The sequence below is a fragment of the Scatophagus argus genome, chromosome 20 (assembly GCF_020382885.2).
Source record: "Scatophagus argus isolate fScaArg1 chromosome 20, fScaArg1.pri, whole genome shotgun sequence".
Lineage (NCBI taxonomy): Eukaryota > Metazoa > Chordata > Actinopteri > Scatophagidae > Scatophagus > Scatophagus argus.
Genome location: NC_058512.1, coordinates 19,487,801 through 19,512,442, shown reverse-complemented (window position 1 = coordinate 19,512,442; position 24,642 = coordinate 19,487,801). Strand labels below are relative to the sequence as shown.

The window sequence follows — 24,642 nt, the reverse complement described above, 5'->3', positions numbered from 1 at the left end:
CACACATGTCAGCAGGTCAGTGACACGAGGTAATTTTTGCAATGAGAAGCGTCACCCAAGTGATCCCATCAGGCAGGTTCAGCAGCAGCCAACTACACTAAGTAGTACTTAATAACACCCTGCACTCATGTTAGCAGATGAGACATGGGTCAAAATAAAATCTTAAATTTCTTGTAATGTTAATGTATGGCAGCATGTCGTGTAAAAAGGGGTGAATTGTCATCATTGGCAGCTGAGTGCTGCTTGCGATTGGTGTATGGGCAGAAATCGATACTCCAACTCGCCTGATCACGTCTGCTCAGACTCTGGCTCCAAATAACGTCACCGGCACGAGTTCTGCAGCTGTTAACCATGATGAAATATTAATACAGTCTACTTCACAGGGGGTCTTAAATAATGGACTAATACATGTGATAAATTGATTTAAAAAAGCTTATCCTCCACAAATACTTGTGTGGCTTCTACTCAAGTTGGAACACTATTGAACCTTTCTTTTTTAACAGTTGGTGGTTCTTCTAGTGTCTGGCTTTAGGAGGTGCTGCATTCCCCCTTTAAAAACCTGTGGAAAACGACTTTCTGTTAAAGTACAACCTCATTTTGTGACTTGTTCCTCTAAAATAGACTTTGTTGTCTCTGCAGATTGTATATTAATCTGTTTATCAAAGCATTTATCAGTAACACAGTTACAATGCAAAAAAATATGATTTTTTTTTTTGGTGCTTAGAAACAAAAAACTTGAAGGCTTGCATGACCAACTCATTATTTGCTCGACCAGATTGTTGGGCAGTAATCAAGTAATCAACATTTTTCCAATTATTTTGTCTATGTCTGTGGAGTGTGTTTATCTGACCCCCAAGTAGCCTTTAATTGTCAAGGTCAAATTTTGATAACGTCACAGTGACATCATTGCCATGCATCGGTTAGTCACTCTGGAACAGAGAGTTTCTTTTCCCCAAAAGCTGTAATGTAAACATCTGAGCTATGAATAGAAGACATTCGTGAAATGCAGTAAGTATGCTGTGGCAGCCCTCTTTGACTTTGTATCCCTGCGAGTTTCTAAATTAGAACAGCAGATGAAGTTCAAGCAGATGATTGTCATGATTGATAACAAATCCGGATAACAACATGAATCAGTGGAGCACAGAGCTGCTCTACTTTACTGTGTCCACCAACAGAAAAACACTGATAACTGGTGAATAAACATTTTTGTTTAGAGTTCCTTGAAAGAGTTGTAACAGTGATATATAGTGAGAGAGACATTTTAAATAACATGCCATTGAGGCGCTGGCATATCTTTGGGTTGTCTGTTTTGAAATTTCTTGTTACTTGTCAGTGTGGGAGTTCATATCAGACATTAGATGTTATACATTAATTGAAAAGGAATTTCTTTCAGAGATTCAGCAGATGGTGTCGTCATTCAGCCACATTAACAGAAAGAATGCTTCATTTCTGTGTGTTGGATGAAAATAAAATGGATATCTGTTTGAATTGCAGTACAGAGGTGGCTTCTAGACTTGCTTTGCTTGGGTTCGGACCAGCAAAGGTACCTTCTAACAACTGCTGAGATGTCTTATTTCCACTTTGTCTATACTTAGGAACTGAGGAATGTATCTGTAGCTCAGTTCAGCTTCTTCTTGAACCTCATCACTCATCTTATTCCAGTTATTTCCTTCCAGTGTCTTCTTTCTCTCCTCTTCTCTCATCTTTTCATCTCCGGTCAGCAGTCCATGAGGACAAAGACAGACTAATAACAGAGCATTACACAGATGTACGCTGCTATTGAAAGGTTGCGAAACCAGAGTGAATGTCAACTTTTTAATCTGAAAAGTTTAAAAAGGTTTAAAAACTCTTAAGCACTCCCACTGCTAGTAAATGTGTGTGGCTCAGAGCAGTCACACCAGTTGAATATTTTCAAATCGCATGAATATGATTGGCATAGATTTTCTGTAATCTTGTCACGTGAAAGATTTGTTTCTTTCACATGTTTGTCATTTGACATTATGACCAAAGAAATTTGGATATGTCAGATTTTGACAAATAAGAAAAAAACAATATTTACTGGATAATGGAAACTCTGAGGAGCTTGTTTAGTACAGAAAATGGCAAAAATATCATCTTCAATTTTTTTTGTCTTTTTAAATGGAAATGAATGGCAAAAATTACCATTCCCACTAAAATTGTGACTGATACTGAAATCACAATATCTGACAAAATAATCAGTATGTTTTTTGCATTTTGTTCAGCCATAGAAGGAGGGTGTATTCTTCTCCTTTTGGTGAAGTTTCCTTTCATCTGTTAGGCTAAGCTAGGCAAAAAAAAATCATTGTGTCTCTGTACTGACTGTCTTTCTCTTTGCATCTTGTGAAAATGTTGCATGCCCATCTAATCATGTTTATGCTGTGTTGTGGTTTAGGTGCAGAATTACATTTATTGCAAAAGCGGAAGTGTGCCGAAGTGAAATTTCCTCTTGGCACATCTTCGTGGCAATAAAAGAACATTTGGTACTACCTTGTGTGTTATAACAGAACAAACAGGTTTGATGTTCACTGTGATGGATTACTTGACTTAGACAAGGCTTATGTCCCAGCCTGTCCCAGATGATTGGCTCACATTACAGTGCTGGTCATGGGACAAAGAAACTGGCTCCATGTTTTGCAGTTGCTTTGGCACAAATACAACTAGCAGACTTATAACTATTGGAAAAATGAAAAAAACTCACCCTCTTACATTAACTGTTTTTGTCATTCCTAATAATGTATCTGATTCGACAATATGCTGAGAAAAGGTTCTTGATGGTGCTTATTTAGTAGCTGTTCTGCAGCTTTAGCTCAGGTCTGTTGGAACAAATCTTGAGAGTTCAGTACGATTCAAATGGCATAAAAAATGATAAGAAGAGATGAATGCTGAAGTTACTGTTTTTGATGTGAGTGGATTGGACAGAATGTTTAACAAACCAATACTGATTGTGGTATTGGCAATGCTTATGCCTGCATAGATATTCTGTAGGAAGTTAATAAATTTTAATAATAGGAATGAATGGATTATAGAGGAAAATTGACGGTATTACTTTTGATCATACCACATGATTATCATCAACAGAGGGTGATTTTTCAGATGGTACAAGAGCAAACTTGGACCTTCATTCTTTGAGCCAGTATGTATAAAATTTGTTTGTTGTCTCCTGTTTTGAGAAATTGTACGTCCAAGTGGTAATTGCTTCTTGCATAGGTGACAAATTCCTCTAACTCGTAATTGGTCCTTCTTTGTACCAGTTTTTAGACTCGTCATAAAGTTATTTCAATGTTATCCACGAGGGGCTCGTACTGTTTTGTCTATCCATTTTAAATCGGTGAGGAGACAACCGAAGAAATTGCTTTAAACGTAACATAGGGAGTGATAAAATGTCTGACACCGCTAGTTCATGAACATCTCGATGCTGGTGTCCACCATAAGCATTTGTTGGCAGGATGTTGCGGTGATGTTGAAAAATGACGACGAGTCTACTGTCCAGGGTCAAAGCCATCATGACAGCTAATTATTGTTTGTAAAAGATGAGCATTTTATGTGGTAGTTGATGATCTCACTGACCTTGTTTTCAGTTTATCAGATTAGTGAGCTGGAATATCGGGCTGCTCAAGGGAAGGCCATCATGCTGAATGCCACTTTAACATTCCAGAGTCAGATATAGCTATTCTGTTTAAATCCAGAACCACAAATTCAGCTACAGGGCAGATTTGATGAATACTTATTGTTCAGCTGTAAAATCTCACGACAAATTCAGTGGATCTTTGCCAAAATGTGCATGTACAAGATCAGACCTAATTTAATTTTTTTCAAATGCAGAAATCTCAATGTAATTATCAGGCTCAAAAACCAGGTATTGGTTGGCCTGTAATTGTTCTAAGTGATGCCATCCATTCTGACAAATTGAGAAAGACATTTACTGCCCTGAGCCAAACTGTTACTGCTGGAAATGGTCTGACCATTAAAACCATTAATCAATAAACAGGATGTGATGCAACACACAATGGATTTTTCATGTTATTCAGTATTGAGAGTTTTAATATGCACGACCAGTGTGTGAGCTGTTCCAGTCAAGGGTCTGTTCCAAGTTTTATTCAGTAGCGAAATAAAAAGTAACAGAAATGAAAATGTTTTCTTGATTTCAGTGAATCTATCAGGATAAACACAATGTGATGTAAAGGTCTGCTAGTCTGTCCAGCATGAAACTCAACATAACCAGGATGCCTTTGCCCAAGATCATTTCCTCCAGTCAGTTGTATAGTAAATGAAAAATAGTGAAAAAGCATCCCTTAATCTCTGAAGCAGCTGATGTGTTGTTCCCGTATCCAAGCATCAAGTAGTTTGTGATGAAAAGCTGCTGTCATACTTTCTCAAGGTTGTTTAGCTGAAATAGGGCTCTTGTTGTGTTCACTATTCACAATATATTGGGTCTTAATGGCAAGTAGTATGGAATCAGGACTCCAGACTGTTTCATCACCACAAAATTACTGCTGCTAGCAAATCTGCAGGATCAACTGATCGATGACAGGATTTAATTAGCTGCTGCACTCGGCTCTTGTTCATAGAGGCTCATTGTCTGGGAAATGGCTTCTGGACTTTCAAATTCATGGGGCTTTTGGTGGTTTGAAGGTCATGGTGACCATGGTTATTCCACTGTATCATGCCTAGCAGTGAAGAGTTTTCCCATCTCTGGACAGCTCGTCCAGATCGAAGTGTAGAATGGAAATTCCACTGTATTGATTGACTGTTGCCCATGGATTTTTTTCACAGCAATCAATGGGTCATTCAGTGTACTCTCAGGGGTAGTTAGAGACTGAGTGCTGCAGCGTTACTGCTGAACTCTTCAGGTTCATGTAACATGATCAGGGCGGTGATGGTGAGCTCCATAAAGGAAACTTGGGTGTATTTGGTGGGAAGGGTCATCACCAGCAGCGACAGTCAGGATTGTCTCGCTATCCTGTTCTATTGGGTCATTGACCAGACAGCAGCAGCCACAAAAGCAGCATGCTGTAGATAACAGGGCAGAGTTATGCAGGCTGGAGCATCCAAGCATAAATGCAATGTGCTTAAATATTGATGCCACCTTCTGTGTTGCTTCAGTGTATCAGATCCGCCGTGTCTGAAAAGGCTGGAACATCATGCATAGTTGCAGCATGCCCTTGACTTTTTGTGTAAAGTGAGAGGCATTTCAGCTGTAACTTGTGAAGATAAACATTTGTTGTAACAGTGCTCTAAATGTGTCTGTGCACACATAATGTGGCACGAGCGGTTAATTATGTTATATTTAATTGATTTATTGTTTAGTCCATATATGACAAACTCAAAAACACACAGGCCAAATCCAGCCAGGTACCTCATTTTATGTGGCATGTGAGAGCTTGTAAAGAATATAATTGGCGCAGTTCTGTGCTGCTTTAAGGAACTAGCGTGTCCATAAACTACATGTCCCAGAATGCATTCATTTTTTTTTTATTATCCACAGTCTGAAGATGTGGATAATAAAACCCTAAATAACATCTCAGTATCATATAGCTGTTTCCGGCAGAGTGTTTGTAGGTCGTGCTTGTAGAATATAACTTTAATAGCAGTTGCCGAGCAAAATGTTGAAGAAAGGAAAAGTTGATGCAGAAGCAAGAAAGTTTGATGAGAGATCCGAACATGATTACATATTTGTGCTTAATGGAGACACGAGACAGTGGAGCCACGAGACAGTGGCAGTACTAAAGGAGTACAATTTAAGTCTGCACCTTCACACCAAACACCGAGTATGCTAAACCTATTGACCAATAAAAGCAACAAGAAGTCAGAAAATGTGTTCATTTGCCCTGATAAACATTATAAACATCACAGCAGGGTTACCCTCCTGACCCTCCTGAGATATAGTTTGGAAAAAAAAAACATATAATGAAAAGGTTACTGTGTGTTTTTAATACATTTTAAGATAAGTCATGGGTCTTTGTTTTCACAATAAGGAAAATTTGTCAACCATGCTGAAGGTTGTTATTGATTTCACATTCTAGCCCTTTACATGCTTTGCTGGGAGTAGATCCACATATTGCCTTTGTACCAAAGCTAAGTAAAGCAGCTGTAGTTGTTGAGAGAAATGAAGAACTGACTCTTCAAACCGAGAAAATGTGCGAGGAAGTCAGATTTATTTGTAATTGTTTTGTCATCTTTTCCAGTTAGTGTGACTTGAGTTTGTTAGTACCTTGTGAAATCACAGCCAGACTCTGTGAAATGTTGTTAAAGCCATTTTGGTGAATTTTGTTGTTTCTGATTAGCAGGTCATCCCGTCCCAGACGCTTTGGGTCAATGGCTGAAGTCTGAGACATGGCCATCATTTCTTTCTTTATTTTTTTTAACAGAAATCCTGATGGTGTTGTATTTGTCAAAGGCTTACTGCTGAGCTGCAGAACAACATGTGTACTGATTTGTACTGAATTAGACTTTTGGTTCACACCCTTGTCCACCGTGTTAATGTCTGTGATTGTGAAATAGTAGATTTTTTTTTTTAATTTAAAGTCCAAAAATGACTAAAAACAATCATGTTGTCACCTGTTTTGCTCTGAGTACATGTTGCTGACTAGCAATGAATTACACATGTTGAGTTGGCCGCCCTTTACAGGAGAGGTTGTTCAGCTTGCACAATGGAACCTCAGTTTGAGTGTTACTTTTTGGAGCAAGTCTCTCCCTGCCCCCCCCATTTCTGCCCTGCTCCCCCTTCACTTTGTTTTCCTGCAAAGATCACACACAGATACAGGAAGAAAAGGACGCCCTGGGCTTCTGGTGTGGCCTTTGACAGGAGAGGAAGTCCTTTTGTCTCAGCATCAGCCATAACTGATGACCTTACAGCTGTTGTAACACACAAGCTGTTGCCAAACAGCTCTCTAAAACTTTGTGTGTGTGTATGTGTGTGAGAGAGAGAGAGACAGAGTGCTTTTTGTCTACTGAGGACCTGGCTTCCTTCTTATCCCCACATCCAAGTGCGTCACATGCTGCCTGATGTCAGAAATAGCACAACAACCCCCCCCCCCCACACACACACACACACACACCCCCACACCCCCACCCCCTCCTGAGACCATTTGTACCAGCTTCCATGTACAGTAATTAAAGCTGGGAACATATGGTAGTTTGGGTTATTCCCTTACTTGCTTTACATTTTTCAGTGTAAAGCAGGATAATCTTTCCAACAGAAGTGATATATCCATAACTGTGTGTAACTGGGAAGTCTTCACTTCATATGTAAAGTAATCATACAAAAACAAAGTGCCTTTTAAACCCCCCCGCCGACACACACAAACACACACACACACACACACACACCACCCTGCTGCGCATGCCCGCCTTTTTTGTGTTTCTCTCTGTGTGTGCTCTGTTGACTTTCTTCATCCAAAACAGACATCTTGTGTTTTGCATTTTTTTTTTCACCCGCAGTTCAGTTTTCACAACAGCAGGTGAGCTGCCTATCAAAATGTTCAAAATCAAATGTGGTTCAGAATGACATCACAGTAACCTCACAGAGAGCCTCTAAATAAACCTTTAGAGAACATCGGCTTAAGTTGGGCATCATTTAGTTTTGGATGTCAAAGGGCTGAGACCTGCTTTCTGATGCTCATTCTGCAGTGTTGCCCGAATATTGCTGTAAAGAGTGTGATTTGCGTCATTAGAAAATACATGAAACACAATATGAAACGAGAGACGATTGTCTTGCTGGCTTTCTCAGATCATGTCCCATTAAAGGAACAAAACAGTCACGACCTTCATGATGACATTTCCCGTTGCCTGCAGTCCCCGCTCTTGCGGCGCGACATATCGGCTATCCTCTCTCAGCACTGCTAAGCTCAGCACTTCACAAAGCACATGTTCTATTTTCACTTAGGGGCTCAGTCACGGCACGAGGGGTGAATGTTGACATCACTTTCTCACGCCGTCCCAGTGTGGCATGGCAGATTCCCAACATCCTGGAACAAACAGTAACAAATAATAATAGTATGTATTAATGATATGTCTGAGAATTACCCTCTGGGAATTATGCTGGAAGTGACACAGAGTTGTAGTTTTTGATTAATATCATAATTTTGCTAATATTAAAGTATATTGCTGTATTTCTGCATGTGTTAAGTCACCACTTTGAGAGCCTTGGTTTCTTTTGTTCATAGAAAAAGGTTTTGCAACAAATGTTTCGCATAATTAGATATTGATATGTGTGTTTACCTGCTACTGACTATTGTACTGACACTTGCATCAAAGATTTTTGACAAACATCTCAATATGTTGCAATTCAATTTAAATTTTTTACTTTGTTCAGATGATCCTTGTTGTGTCTTATTCATTTCAATAACCTGCTAAGACCAGCAACTCTGTTATTCATCTTGAGCTAAGGACAATTTTATCCATAGCAGCTTTTGTCTGTGCACGTCAGTTCACGTAGCACATGTCTGCAGCGCACATGCTACTCAGAAGATAAGTGTTTGATGAACAAGATCTGTCTGCGATGCCAGAATTGAAGCAGACCGTTTCCCCAAGGAGGGGAGCTAAAATCCACTTCCTGTGAGCTTGTGGTTAGCATCATGGAAAATTGGCATACGTCCTGTATATACATGTTTACAGGCTGCCACATGTGCGCTTGTTTGTACACATGCAAGCCTTATGGCAGGATGTGTCCGCAATTCGCTCAATTTGCGTTTAATTGCGAAATGAAGTCGTTGGTGGGCCACTTCCATAAACACTTGTATACAAAGCACATGTGATGGAAAGTTAAACGTTAACAAGGCATAAAAGCAAAATTTGATGTTTGCGGTGTCACAGAATGTTGTCTTCATTTAGCTGAGGATTGTGTTTATTGTTGGTAAGCGTTTGTCCCCCTCTTGGGCACATTGTTGTGCTCATAGTCATGAATGCAGCATGGATACACAAAACTACCAACATTATGAACAGTGAGGTGTATGTGCCGGTACAGATAAAAAACAACATGCAGAAGGGAGTAATCACCTGAATGTACAGCTTCTCTCACCTTTACAGTAAGTTTCAGCACATTGTTAGCTGTCTGGCCTCAACCTTTTCGTTTATCGTTCACTCTCATTGCTCTGTGTTTTCAGTCACAGCCGACAGCTGTTTTCAGTAAAAAGCCACCTCTACCCTACCTTTTAGCTGTAAGTCATCGGTTACATTAAAGCTTTTCACATACGCACATACAGGATGGAAATAGTAGAAGGTGCAGCATATACTGTTGTGTAATTCTTCAGCTTCTGAAATAATGTGTAAGTAAGTAAATGTATGAAAAAGTGTACAGTAGTACAGAGTTAGTTAGCTAGGCCTGTTATTAAGCAAGCCAGCTAATTTCCAAACAGGAAAATTATTCAAATGAGTCCTTCCCAGCTTTACAGCAGCATAATATACAAAACATCAACTAGACAGTGCAACATCATGAAATACAAAGAGATAAGCAAATTATTGTGCTGCATGAACCTTATAGCAATAATATTACAGTTTATATTGGCAGTGATTTCTGCACTTCTGATATACAGTAACAACAACAACATAGAGTAACATTGCAGAGGATGATCAAAAGGAAGTGCAAGCAACCCTGTAATATCAAAATCAAATTTCAAAATAAAGATCTCTGAACTTGAAGAATTCTCAGGATAATATGGGTGGAATTGGAAAGACTACCCTGGAAATCTCCAAAGGGGGTTCACTAGTCAGTGTAGCTGTAGCTGCTGTGGCAATGCTAATATTAGCCCGTCGACATAGTGAAACACAGGCAGTTTGTTTTGCTCAGCCGTAATGTCACGCAACGCAGAGCTGAACCTGCTCAAAATTACACACACACAGTGTTCCTCACAGCTCAGATTTAAATCAGCCCGATGCAAAGATTTCATTTCAGCATCGGGACGTGCTGCTGGCATCGCCTGACTAGCAGGGGAGAGTGAAACTGATGGTGTAGAGATGGTGTGCCAGAGGGGTGGTGGTGCTAACGGTTTGTAAGAACTTAGTGGAAAGGCTTAATGGCATCTCTTTATTATTTCAAGCACCAACACTCAAATGTAATAAGAGCATGAAAACATGAACAGTTGGGTAAAATTAGATCAAATCCAAGGCACAGTATGAAGTCATTATGTGATGCAATCTACATTGTATTAACTTTTGGCTCTGCGATTGTTACTTTTCTGAAAGGTTGGATACATTATTATTTTTTTACTTTGATACTTCTGGCCACAGTAATCACAGAAAATGAAAGTGTGCCATCACATCTTTACAGTCATTACAGGGCAAGTCTTCACATCATATTTGTCAATACGATACTGAAACCAATAATCGGCCCATTCCTGCTTCCAACGCTTAGCACAAACTCTGTTCCATACCAAACGAAAGCTAGCTCTCCACCCCAGTCCATTCACAGATGCTGTTACCTTACTGAGCAACAAAGCTCCGTATTGTTTGCAGGGGCCTCGGTCGTCACCTCTTTCATGCTCATGTCAGAGTTAAATAGTAATTCGACACAATCTGAAAACAAAAATCTCTGCAGTGTGAGGCCAGGCCATTTTGGTTCCATCAACAGGCCTCAGTGGGCAACAGGGAATCCAACTCTGGGAGAGTTTCAGTGCAGTAAAAGAATAATGAACTAAGTGGTGGGAGGTTTTTGTTTTTTTTTTATTTTTTTCAAACAATGATGAGATGTCTGAGACAGTGGACATCTGATCGTCCCTCTCCACCACTGAGAGGGTCATGCGGGGGGGGAGGGGACCGTCAGCCAGAGTTAGGTATCTGAGAATCCGGCAGCCTTGCTCAAAAGATGCTCCCCACTGCCATGTGAGCTAATAAGTATATTGGACACGGTGTACCAACAAACAGTGTTATTGAGATGTTATTAACAGTCTCACAAAAAGTCTAACAAGCCCTTGCTTACAGCCAGTTGAGTCCCTGAAAATATCCAATGGACAAATCTTCATATTGAAGAAGCTGCAAAAATATTTGGTGTTTTTGTTGAAAAATAAAATTGATGAAATAATGAACTGGTTATAGGTATAGGTATATAGTTCTTGTTGACTAATTTTCTGTCCATCAAGGAGACAGTTAATGAACTAAGCTTTTAAGCGCTACATACATTTGTTTTGTTCCTGTAGGCTTCTGATCACCACACCTTTCTATGGTTCTCTGAAGAGCCGTGTCTTATTTGAAACCCCTGATTTTCAAGTTTCGTATCGTGAGAAAACGTGTTTTTTCAGGACTGTTGAAACAACAGCTTTTTAATATATCGAGACAACTAATAGTAATCCGATCTTTTTTCAGGAGCAAAATCTCCCATCTTCTTGCTTTGAATAAGGCCATGAAGCAAGTTACCTGCACTTTGAGTGCTGTACTCCCATGCAACCCAATAACACAGCCCTCTGTTCAGCAGTGCCAGGTGCCTGTAGTGATGTCTTTTTTTCCGAATGTGCTGTGTATTTCAGAGGGAAACTGGTAGTTCCAACCTCACCAGCGTACACAGCAGCCTTGTTTGTTTTTCGATTAGATGTTGCGTCAGACTTGATAATTTACAGGGCCCAAATGATTCATTAGTCTGTGGGGAGCAGAACATGCCAGTGTTTCCTGGAAATCAAGTGCAGTCATTTCTGGCAGTCGTTGTAGTAGGTTCTAATCTTCACTTGACTTTTAGAGTTCCAAGGTTAACTTCTAATCTAATAACTAAAAAGGTAATTCAACATCAGGTTGTCTTTTTTTTGTAACGACAGCCTCTGTGGCAAGTCATGGTACAGTTTGCACTGCCATGCTAAGCCTTTGATGCTTTGTCATTGTTGTGCAAAGCCAGTTTTTGTATTGCGTCAGCCATGTAGATAATGTTCACTAACTCATCCTGTGTCATCTGCATTATTCTGCTGTGCTGCTGCGTGCATTGAGGGAGGGTGAAACTCTTGAGTTTATGTTACAATGTCTGCTTGATAGCTGCTGGGTGGAATATATAGAGCTGGTGTTGCATGAGGAGAATGCTGTGGAAGAATGTTAGGCCTGACTTTTAAAGCCAACAGCTTAAAACCTGCTCATAACAGAGAGCAAGCAAATTAACTCAGGGGTGGTATGTCCTGCTACCTGACTAGCTTTTTTTTTCCTTTTCCTCTAGTTTTCACTGACTCTGCTGAAAATGTTCTCCACCGATTTTTGTTAAAATTTGCTTAAACACTTCATTTTCCTCTGATTTATCTCACGTACAGAATGTCTTTTGACCAAGACCGTTAAGCTGAGAAGCCAGTTTTTCCACATTCCTGAGCTCTGACATCATCGGTGTCAAAAAGATAAATTAGTCAATGCAAACAGGTCTCATAAATATGTTTAATGTTCTGAAGGACAGCTCTTTATGCTCATGGTGTGAGAAACACTGGAGAGTCAGTCAGTCTGGAGATGACATCAAGTCTGACCTGCTTCTACAGATCAACCAAACAGATGCTCCCTGCCTGGTGTCCCTTATGCCAGCACTAACCAACCTTTTTTGCGCCATGGGCCGGTTTAATATCAGACCGTATTTTCACGGACCGATTTTTACGGTGTGGCGGATAAATACAACAAAATGAAATGATAAGAAAGGCATAAAAACTGGGGTATTTTTAAAAATATAACAATAAACATGAATCCAGTGTGTACTCGCAACTTTATCAGCAGCGTTTTCATAACATCGCGCCAACAACATAACATTAGTAACATCCTCTCTGCCCTCAATGCTCTCTGATCGCTATGGTAACGTTTAAACATGCCTTCAAAATAAGATACACCGCAAAAACAAAAAAAGTGCATGAAAAATACAACTCACTGTAACGCTGAATCAGTGGGAGACCTGAGCCCCTGTAATGAGAAGGTCCCATCTAGGGCCTTTGCCCTTTCTAGAGATGTTTTTTTTTTTTTTACTCATTTTGCTAGCTTGTAGGTTTATTTTCAGCGGTAAAGTATCACATGACTTTAGACAGACTTGAGACATGCGTCAAGAGTGAGTCATAGACGGATGTAACGGAGAGAATCCGGTCATTTTTCAAAATAAAACATCGTTCAGACTCAGGTAATCAATGACATGGAAATAATATAAGTTACTTATTCTTTTTGCGCAACCCGGAACCAAATGACCCACGGCCCGGGAGCGGGCCGCAGCCCGGGGATTGGGAACCCCTCCCTTGTGCCACACAAGAGCAACAGACATTCATTTCATTCATTGCATAATGACATGAGCACCATGACCTGACAACACTGTTAACTAAGAATGTAATGTCCCATTCCCCAGCTGTTTCAATAATTTGTGCCAGAAGCAGATTTAATTAACTTCGAAATTGTTAAGTCCAACCTCATGCCACGTGAAAGTATAAAGCCGTTCAGTCTGCTTTCTAAACAGTTCAAAAAGCTGCAGACATTTTAATGAATTTCATTAAATCATCCATGTTAATCTGAGCTGGGTTTTCATCTGGAACTCGGTGTCGAAACTCAGTGCTTTTTTGGTTTTGACTGAGTACCAAAAAACGATCAAATACCAAAAGGTGTCTGGTCAGGTTTATAGTCAGATTTGCTCGTTCTGTGTTCCTGTAGCCCATTATTGAAGACACGATGTTGCCAGTTTTATTTTGTGTTTGTCTGCCTTGTTTATTTTGCCTAATGAGGTACTTATTTGTCAGAGCGGTCAGATTTAATTAGCTGGGTGTGGTACTAGAAGTCTTAAGAGACTGAGGGAGTTTAGGGAGTAACACAACTCGGCAAGTAGGAACTCGGGATGCATTTGCAACATTCTAAAACTTTCCAAGACAGTCTTAACTACAATGCAGTGATTGGTCAGCTGTGTTGACATCTGAAAAGAGGCTAGATTTGAATTCTCTCTCTCTCTCTCTCTCTCTCTCTCTCTCTCTCTCTCTCTCTCACACTCACACACACACACACACACACACAGCATGCTTGTCACTGGGCTTTTGAGTGTGACAATTCAGCACAGTTGACCTTTTTTTTGAGGTGGTGGACAACACTTTATACAACCTGTTTCAATTCAAGCAGCCTGAACCATAGAAAATCACACCAAACATTCAGTAGCAACCTACAGAGCTTGACGGTTTCCATATATTGTGCTGCAGACAATGACTGAGACCTGTGGTGACTGCATTCTGTGAAAACTGGCAATGGCAGACGAGTCAAAACTTATGCCTGCTATGATTCTTGCTGTATTCTCTTTGAACATATGTCTGCTGCTGAGTGCCATTTACATCAGTATTTACTGGAGCCCATTAACGTAGACTCTGCGCCATTACCCACAGCTGGATGATATCAATTCGTCACTGTTGGAGGGTCACTGCTCACCAGTCTTAAAACTCCTTTGAGCTTTCTTAAAAAGAACAATGCATTGAGGATGAGAGTGTGACTCACTTGCAGTGAGAGCACACTGGCAGCCTCATGACGCACTGACTGCTAAGAAAGGAAAGAAATTCTTTGCCCTTGCTGATTTCTGTGGTTGATAACTGACATTTAGTTTGCTTGAACTACATCTGCAACTGTTTGTACTTTTTGGTTGATTGCATGTGTCATGAGTGTATCTAAGGCTCCTATTGTCTTGCTGTTATTGTTAAAGAAAAACCTGCAATGCTAACTAATGCAGGTACCACGTGTACATGTGATGTGTAAGATATACACTATCCCTCCCAATACAAACAGTTCTCTTGGTAGTCCTAGTGATACTGTGCTCTTTAGCAACACTACCTCTTCAACCCCTCAGCTTATCTGTGTTTGTAGTTACTAACAAAGAAATCCCTTTCACTGTCAACAAGGCAGCTAGAAAATCATTTGAACTACTCTGTTGACAAAATAACAACTGTATCTTTGTTGATTTTTTTTTTTTTTTAATTAGAAATTGAAGTCATTGCATCATCATGCTTCAGCTTTTCAGAATATTGATGAATAAAAAGCAAAGGGATCTTCTAGATTTGGAGCAGACGTGATTCCGAATGTGCAGATTCTGCATCTTTCCAGTGTGTCTTTCCAGTGCCATGACAAGATAACTGCAGTGTTGTTGAGTCATGGAGGGCACATATACAGGATGTTCATGTTGACAGATGGCCCAGGTGAAGTGACGCTGAGTCATGCTCAACCCCCCCCCCCCCCTCCCCCCCAGCTCAGCTCTCTGCTTATCATGTATAATTTATACAGCAAACAGAGCATAACAGAGCCTCTCTGCTGAGACATGTTCGTTTACATGACTAGCAGGTTTCCTCTCTTTGTCTCACCGTAGACATTCTGTTACTTCATGTTGTATTGAAAGATATCTTATAAGCATTTTCAAAGAAACATTTCTTTAATTTGAGTTATGTAATCTGCCCTTTATGACAGCATTATTCTAAAAATACTGAAGGTATGGAATCTGTGTAATGGATTTCAATGGAGATTCACTGCATGTTGATGTCGTCCAGAGTGAATGGGTAAACGTTTACTCTCTTTCTAGGTGCAGTGCTCAAGGATAGTTAAGTATTTGTCACTGATATTGCTGAGGGACACCCCTGTCACTATTTGCTAAATTTTTGTTGTGTTTATTTTTTTTTTTTTACAAAAAAATTAAAGATGCTTTTTAGACAGTTTGGGGAACCTACCAAAAGTAACACAGAGTAAAGGATGAAAATTCAGTCATCATGGTTATGTTTTCCTGCAGATGTATGTCAGTTTTAGTCATTACACAACCAGGGCTAAGTTTTGAAATGGAATAAGACCATTTATGTTTGGATGTGGCTTATTATTAACTGTGCTAACTTGAAGTAATGAAATAAAGAGTTTTGTAGAAAACATATTGATACTTATCTAATTATCCAAAAGGAAGTGTTGTTTTGGTAGCGGTACTAAAATGATACAGAACCTCATATGCAGTCGTTTGCTTTGGTGCTAACTTCAGGCCAAGTAACTAACTCTGTAGACAGTATAATGAGTGTGTTTCCATTGCAGGGTCCCTGTGGACTTTTAAAGCTCTAGTAGTGCCGTGGAGCTGTTTGCTCATGAGTGGGACCTCACGTGCATGAGGACTCTCGTGCACACACACAAAGCCCAATGGTATCATACCGTTCCACTGATTACCAAGAAATAATACAGGATGCCAGCAAAATGTTGTGTCAACTGCAAGCTCATAAACATGTAAACAATTAAACTCTACTGGGTTCAAAATAATGTAAAACAAATCAGCTTTGCAAATGTTTGATGAGGAAGGAAATGCACTCGAAATGTTTGGTTGTTCCACCCAGTGTGTGTTTGTGAGAAGCACTGAATGTAAACTCTTCTTCAGCTTGTTTACAAGGAAACGCCACATGGCTCCTTGAAGTGAGCAGCGGCTGTTCATTGTCGACATGAACTGATGATCAGATGATCCTTTCTTTAAATTCAACTTACACATCCTGTGTTATGTAACGACACAAATGAATTGCCCTGACGCTCGCCGAACACATTCATAGTTTTCCCTTTTGGAGTTCCTTTCTCCTACACTCCCAGCAGAATGCTGCATGAACAACTTGTCATTATGTTTATGGAAATGAGTCATTTCTGTTCAGCTGATCTCAGAACTGTTCTGAAATCGTACTTATTCCTGGCTGACAACCCTTTTATGGACACTCTTTATGGGAATGCTGTGAAAACTTGAGAGTGAATGCAAAGGACTGGTTTGTTGTCAACATCCTGTGGTGATTACGAGTGCTATAAATGTGGGATGGACAATGTGCTGCATACCTGAAGAGTCTGGCAGAGTCTGGCAGGGAGGCCACCAACGTCACATCCTTGTCTGTGCGCAGAAGGGGAGGCTTCCCCTCTGTTTCCACTGAGGCCGTCATCCACTTACATTACCTCACAGCGTTATCTAGATAAGAACTTTATTGATCCCACAGGAAATTGTTGAAATCTATCTACAGTGTGTGCTGCTGGTGAGCTCATGTAGTAATGTTCATTGAGTGGTCTGTCAGACAAGAAATGTGCTGAGTGCAGTCCATTTACCGTACACACACTGTGTTGTTCGGTCACAGAAATGCAGTCACATGTTTTACCTTTTCCAGAGTTGTCTTTGGAACATTAAAGGGAGACATTTTTATTCTGTTTTCAGGTCTCATTTGATTCTTTTAAAGTACAGTATGTACAATGAAACCAAAGTACACCAAACCAGCCCTAATTTCTCTTGCAGTCAAATTTAATTAAAGTATTAAGACAGTCTCAACTTTTCTTTGGAAACATAATTGTTTTTGTTCCTAAAAGTTACAGTTCATGGTTCATGAATTTTTGATTGACTTGGCATGATTTTGACAGTACTAAGGAGATACTGAAGTCAAAAAGGAGAGGTGTATTTCTGGCCGTGTTAGTTGATATTTGTCTCAGCCCATCATACTCAGGAATCTATACTGTTTCCTCATCTCACCACAGCTAACACCCGGGATTTCATTGTTCTGTCTCCAAGGCTAGCATGCATGCATGGTAATTCTAATTTTTTCCCACAGTTCCTATAAGGATGATTTTATTTTTTAGGAGCCATTTGAGGATGGGTTTGCCAATGGCGATGAGCTGACACCGGCTGAGGAGGCTGCTGCTAAAGAGTCAGCCGAGTCTAAAGGAGTTGTCAAGTTTGGCTGGATTAAAGGAGTTCTGGTGAGTCACATTAAATATTTTTTTGTTTGTTTTTTTTCTTCAACATATTAACACACAAGCACTACAATTACTACAATTTACTGTTTACTACTTCTGTACTCTCGGTGGAGAAATGGATTACACAGTGAGTCAAAGTAGTTTTTGAGACCATTATTAAATATTTCATTTAGTATCAATACACTATAACAGTCCAAAGATCCGGCATATTAACGTGGTTTTCAAAAATGAGAACAGATCCTTAAACAGTTTTTAATCCAGTCAGTAGTTGTCCTTTCTACCCCTCCTAGTATGAAACTTGTGCTTATTAACATGTTATTAATAGCTTTTATCAAGTGGTGCTGGATATTTTCTGATGTAATCGTCTTAAAGTGTGATGTGTCAGGACCAGTTGATAACCTATACTGTACTGTATTATGAGTGTTTGATAACAAGGCAACAAAACAATAAGATAATAAGATTCTGATGATAAGCTTGAATCAATACCAAAGAAATGTTAGTTTACTTCAGAAATAATTTGGTTTCCATTTTTCCACTTCTGTTTTCCTAAAACACGGTAAACTTGTGACAATAAAATCTCATATGTAAGTCTCATATCTCATAAGTATATGAAGTAAAAGTGCGCCCACAGTAACAGCCCTCCTGTCTGCAGGTCCGCTGTATGTTGAACATCTGGGGAGTGATGCTCTTCATCCGCATGTCATGGATCGTTGGACAGTCTGGCATTGGTAAGCAGAGAGAGATTTGACTTGTCTTGTCTTCTGTAATGCACTACGTTTCCAATGTCCATCCAGTTGTGATTGAAACGTATGACACAACACTGTTGCCTCACAAGAAAGAGTGGATGGTGTGAGACTTTTTATTTAAAATGTTTTTTGCATTCTGATACCAGGCTAAGCAACAAACAGTGAACAACAATGGATTCTGATGTGTTTAAAAACATGAAAACTACTATTTAACCATAAATGTTTTATGACAATGTATTGTCTGTCCGCTGTTCAACAAAAAGTTTTATCAGTTGTCACATCACAGCATCTGTGGTCAGTGCTCTGCTGCCCTTTACACTGTTCTGTTCTTCAAACAATCAGACATTTTTTCTGTCACAGCTCTGGCCAAATCGTATTTCATACCTACGTTTTAGTTTAAGTTTAATTTTCACCCTCAAGTGAATCTGTTTTCAATGCATTACAGTATGCACAACGTCAGCTTGAGGAGCTGTTTTCCTCATGTCTGAAAACACTGTGTTTGAACTTTTTTTACACGACTTGAAAGCTTTTACTTGTATAACTGTTACAGTGGCATGATATTCCACATGACGAACACGCTGTCCAGACAAAATGATTTTCATACTGCAAAATTTGAAAAGCGTGTGCTGTCAAATACTAACAATTTCCGTATCTGGCAAAATATATCAGGAATATGAAATAAATATGACTTGTTGAAAACATTGGGTGAAACCTGCAAAGGAGTCATACACGGCAAGTGTTTTACTTTGATGTGACAAAGACTGCACATAACCGACAAAGTCACGTACCACTGGCCAGAAACGCTGTGGCACACTGCCCATGTTTATTATCGTTGTGATGCTTATTTCATAGCCTGTGTTCACCAGTCTGTGTCACTTCACTCTCAGCTCCTCACTGTCTGCGGCCTCAGTATGTCTTGATAATGTGAAATATCACCACCCAGTGACACATGTGCCAGACTTCAGTGGCTTCAGTGGCTCTGCTGTTACTTTTCACAGGGCCAGCCTATCAGAAAACTGTTGCACATTCTTTTCATTCACCAGAATCCTAACGCTTATGGTTCCTCTGCAGCTCTCTCCTGTTTGATCGTTGCCATGGCTACCGTGGTGACAACCATTACTGGACTCTCTACTTCTGCCATCGCCACCAATGGATTTGTACGAGGAGGTATATGTCACTTTATTTCCTATTGATAGACATAAGAGAATATGTCACAAAAACAGAAAACGCAGCAGTCACTGACTTTCACCCTGTAGAGCAGCTCCTCCTCAGGGACATCATTTCCTGTCATATGGTCTTCTTGCACATGTTAAAAAACTCCCTTGTTCAATGGCAGTTACAACCTTGGCGACAGGGTTTGGGGTTTCCATTGTCAGCAAGCACAGCTGGGTAATGAAGTGAAAAGTCTTTTCTGGTCAACACATTGTGAGAGTGGATTTTATCACATGCCTGGGGACTTACAGAAATACAGTCAGCCAAATCAGGCTTGCCAACAACTATATTGGTACAACCTGATGAGATATTTGTGCTGGATTTACCTGTGAATACAATCGATACGATCTATGACTGATGTGACTGCCAATAATAGTACATGCAGAATAGTACTTTTCCACCCAGTATTCATGCAAATGTTGAATGAAGTGAAACATTTGTCAGCTTCCCTATTTCACCCTGTTAAGTGACTCTTATGTCTTTGATTTGGGGTTGGCATTGCTGAATGAATAGGAGCCCGACACACTGTGTTTCTATGTGTGAAAGCGGTGTGACTATTACAGCTGCTGAGCAGCCAGTCTAGACAAGATGTAAAGGGGGGTTGGAGCAGCGAAGGCGAATTTCTGACAAGATGTATTACAGTTAAAGTAAAGTAGACCTAATATGTATAAGGCTTAAAGGGGTTGTTTGGAATTTTTCTCACACTTATGTTATGAGGTTCTTAGCAGTAATAATCCCACACATAACACCCATCTTGAGATCGTCTGATCTGCAGTTTCTGTCCATTTGGGGACTGGTCAGCCCGAATAAACCCCATTTGTTCTGGGGGGTGTAACACAAACACTCTAATCACAGTGTACCATAGACAGAACAAGCTTTTCATGAGCTGCTGAATACACCAGCAAGACCTCTTGGCAACTCCAAGCTGCTTTGTTGTAGTCTAATGAGACTATAGGCCAGTATTAGAAGTACATGTCAGACATGCAGTTACAAGCAGCTGATTGGTAGTTTGATATATGATCCGGAAAATAAAATAACCTTGATGTGGAGCATGGGCTTTTTGGCTGTGGTGTTCTTCAGCTAATGCTGATGGAAGCCTCTGATTGGGTGGGGGTGGAGAGTCTTGACAGTTGGCTTTATTTCCCAGTGTGCTATTTTCAGGGGCAAATATTACTGTATCATTTCACTCTATATACAAACATTTTCAATAAAAGAATGGTAAAACCATGCTATACATTCAAAATGTTTTCCATAATCTCATAACAGTTAATATTTACATTAACATCTTCCCCTTTTTACCTTTTGTTTCCCAGGTGGAGCATATTACTTGATATCAAGGAGTCTCGGCCCAGAGTTTGGGGGCTCTATTGGTCTGATCTTTGCCTTTGCCAATGCAGTGGCTGTAGCAATGTATGTAGTGGGCTTTGCTGAAACTGTTGTGGAACTTCTTGCGGTAAGTCTCTCTGTGTCTTCCAGTGCTTTTAAGCAGTGATTACTGCTGAATCTCATGTCTTGTTGGTGCCATTCCACCTTCTCAGCGCCCCTGAGAAGGTGGATGAAATGAAAATGTATGGAGTGTTTTCTGATAATTTCACCGATGGGGAGCATATAAAGGGTGAATAATATTGGCCCGAGGACAGAACCTTGGGGAATTCCGTGGCTAACTTTTGTGAGTGTGGATGATGTATCATTAACGTGAACAAATTGAGATCAATCTGATAAATAAGACTGATACCAGTCTGTCCAGTTGTTAGGACCCTAACAAGTCCAGACGCCATAAGAATTTACTACTCAGACCATGACCTGAGAACCTTCACAGACATGAATCCAAACATGTTTTTGGTCCCCCAACATTTTCCTCTGTTTGGTTTATGTGGCTACCGTAGTCACACTGGGACCTGCAACAGTGTGCTTCAAATATTCAAATTGTCAAGTAAAGGATAGATTAACAATTTTTCAACAACTTTAGTAGTTCCTAGTAGTAACTCCTAGCTAGTACCTAGCTCTAGAGGCCTGAACTGAATCATACTATCACCTCTTCAGGTACAAAGCGGCATTACAAGACAGGACAGGCCAGTGTTTGTCAGTATTAATATGCTAATGTATAGTATTAATATAATACTATGTTTTAAGACATACTCCAAAAAAAATAAAGCTAACATTTGAGGTGGCAGCTATCAAAAGCTTTGCACTTCAAAGCAAAGCAAAATCAAAATCAGCTTCTGAGTTTACAAAGTGGATGGTGTTGGTAGTAACTCACTATCTAAAGCAAAGTGATAATATCAGGAAAGGAACAGTTTATTTTTGCTTAGGCGGCTTTGTTGTTGACATCTTCCTGCTTCTGTTTCAGGCTGGAGGCAAATTTAATGTGTTTGTTTTGTGAACGTTGTCAAACTACCTGGATGTTCCTGTGTTAGCCTTAAGAACTTTGACATTTTGCATTTAATTGTAGTTTCATATGTGAGCATTGGATTTTTGTCTAAATTATCATATTCAGTGAAAGTGCATATTAAAAAATGTGGATGCTCTTTGCTACTCCGTTTAAAAACCTTTATATTGTCTCTCAGTCAGCAGATGCGATTATGACCGATAATATGAATGATATCCGAATCATCGGCACCATCACAGTCATCATTCTCCTGGGAATCTCTGTGGCAGGAATGGAATGGGAGGCCAAGGTATGAACAAGCTCCCATTTTTTGTACATTGACAGACAGATAACATAAATGTGCAAAAGGTCGACTGTGCAAAGTCAGCCTAGATGTCCCCACAACAGGAAACACAATATGCCTACATTAGTTAAAGAGATGACTAATTCATTTATTTGTCTTTAGGCCCAGATCTTCTTGCTTGTCGTCCTCATCACAGCCATCATCAACTACTTCATTGGGACCTTCATTTCTGTCAAGTCCAAGGAACCTAAGGGCTTCTTTGGCTATGATGGTATGACCACACACTGATTTCTCAAGTCAAACTGACATCTAGAACGCCTCATTACCCCCAGAGTTAGTAGTTTGGGTGTCACCAGTTGCCTTTTTTGCTATTTAAAACTCTATTTTCCTGTTAGGTTCAATCATGTGGGAAAACATGGGTCCGGACTTCCGTGGAGAAACATTCTTCTCCGTCTTTGCCATCTTCTTCCCTGCAGCCACTGGTATTCTAGCTGGAGCCAACATTTCAGGAGACCTTGCTGTAAGTCACCTGTAGACCTTTTGAAAAAGAGATTTTACATCTTAAGAGTTTTATCCCGATCTAATACATTTGATTAAAGCTTTCAAACCAAGCCCGTCATTGTCTGCTTTGTCAGACCTTAACTTTTGATTGTAACCCCAGCTCTTGGTCATACCACTACATGGATTCAACGTGCAGTGGTGATTTATTGATTGATGTGGTGGAGAAAAAATTAACAGCGCCACAGTGATTGAGCTGAAGACTGTCAGTATAGCAGTCATCATATGAAAGCATTCATTGTGATTGGTTAAAAATGCATATATAGTTATAGATTTCTTGTAAGTCTGTGTTGTGGTTCTGTGTTGCAGGATCCACAGATGGCCATTCCCAAAGGAACCCTCCTGGCCATACTTATCACAGCAATAGTCTACCTGGGTGTTGCTATTTCAACAGGTGCAATAATCAAGTATATGTGATATTCTTTGTAGCTTTAAGAATCGGCACTTTCAAGTTTATCGCTTTTGTTAATGGATCTTTAATATGTTAATAATCACACCAGGTTCCTGCATTGTGAGAGATGCCAGTGGAAATATAAGTGACACAGTCTCTTCTCAGTTCATGGCAAACTGCAGTACTGCTGCATGCAAATTTGGCTATGACTTCTCCTCCTGTATCAGTACAAACAGCTGCAGCTATGGGCTCCATCATGACTTCCAGGTATGAAGCCGCTATGGAAGAAGATGAGATTTGAATGACTACGTTTAAGAAACAGAGGTTAAATAACAGCACAGAAGTCAAACAGTTTAATTTACATTTGACCTTGCATTCAGGTGATGAGCGTGGTTTCTGGTTTTGGGCCCATCATCACTGCTGGAATCTTCTCTGCTACTCTGTCTTCAGCTCTGGCCTCTTTAGTCAGTGCACCCAAAGTTTTTCAGGTAACCAATATGTATGTAACCAATTACATTAATAACCAGTGAGCAATTTTTGCATTGTACCACATTTTGTAGATTATGAACAACTAAAACTGTGTGTTCCATTTCCATAGGCTTTATGTAAAGATAACATCTACCCTGGCCTGGCCATGTTTGCCAAAGGCTACGGCAAGAACAATGAACCCCTCCGAGGCTACATCCTGACCTTCGGTATCGCTTTGGCCTTCATCCTCATTGGTATGTCTGCTTACACTGCTGTTTTGCCCCCTGACAATGGGTGAGTTCAAATTCAACATAAGCCTGAAAGCGTTGAGGCTATGTGAAAATGTTGGACCATGGATATCTAGTGCAAATTAATCGATAACTCTGAGTAGTTCTGGTCAAGAACTACCAAATTCTGCTTTGTTGATGATGTTCCAATTAGAGATGACTTCTGGTCTGACTGAACAGCCAGGAACTAAAATTGGAGAGTTTTCAGTGTTCTCGGTCCAGAGTGGAGACCAGCTGGCCGGTCTCCTGTATCTCCCATTCCAAGCCCCGGTCTGTTTTATGCAGGCACGTACGCAGAGCGGCTTTGACAGTAACATAGCCGCAACTATAATAGATGCAAGACAAAAGTAAACTGTGCGGGTACTACCACAATAACATTCGGAGCAACAAGCCTAATCAGACACTTAAAACATCGCCACCCAACTGAACATGCCCAGTTTGAAGAAGCTAGCAAAGGAAAAGTGACTAAAGCTACTGCTAGCCAGAGCTCGTGTTCCAGAGTCAAACCAGCAGCTTCTCCTATCTTTCCTTGGATAAGATCAGCATTTATGAGGAAAATTATGGAATTCATGATCCTGAATGATCAGCTGTTCTCCACAGTTGATAACAGAGCGTTATCAGAGTAGCGTAACTCGTTTAAGAAGTAGAACAGTAATGGCGAG

The 24,642-nt window shown here is 40.1% G+C and overlaps 1 protein-coding gene across 2 annotated transcripts in view; it reads left to right on the top strand.

Annotated features, from left to right (window-relative positions):
* slc12a2 (solute carrier family 12 member 2) overlaps window positions 1-24,642 on the top strand; it is a 50,526-nt gene that overhangs the window by 1,967 nt on the left and 23,917 nt on the right. For both annotated transcript variants that reach the window (XM_046375130.1, XM_046375129.1), the window contains exons 2-12: window positions 17,530-17,649; window positions 18,299-18,374; window positions 19,464-19,559; window positions 20,918-21,057; window positions 22,172-22,282; window positions 22,439-22,547; window positions 22,672-22,796; window positions 23,144-23,228; window positions 23,335-23,492; window positions 23,606-23,713; window positions 23,824-23,947. In XM_046375130.1, the coding sequence (XP_046231086.1) occupies window positions 17,530-17,649; window positions 18,299-18,374; window positions 19,464-19,559; window positions 20,918-21,057; window positions 22,172-22,282; window positions 22,439-22,547; window positions 22,672-22,796; window positions 23,144-23,228; window positions 23,335-23,492; window positions 23,606-23,713; window positions 23,824-23,947 (1,252 nt within the window). The remainder of the gene's footprint in view (window positions 1-17,529; window positions 17,650-18,298; window positions 18,375-19,463; window positions 19,560-20,917; window positions 21,058-22,171; window positions 22,283-22,438; window positions 22,548-22,671; window positions 22,797-23,143; window positions 23,229-23,334; window positions 23,493-23,605; window positions 23,714-23,823; window positions 23,948-24,642) is intronic.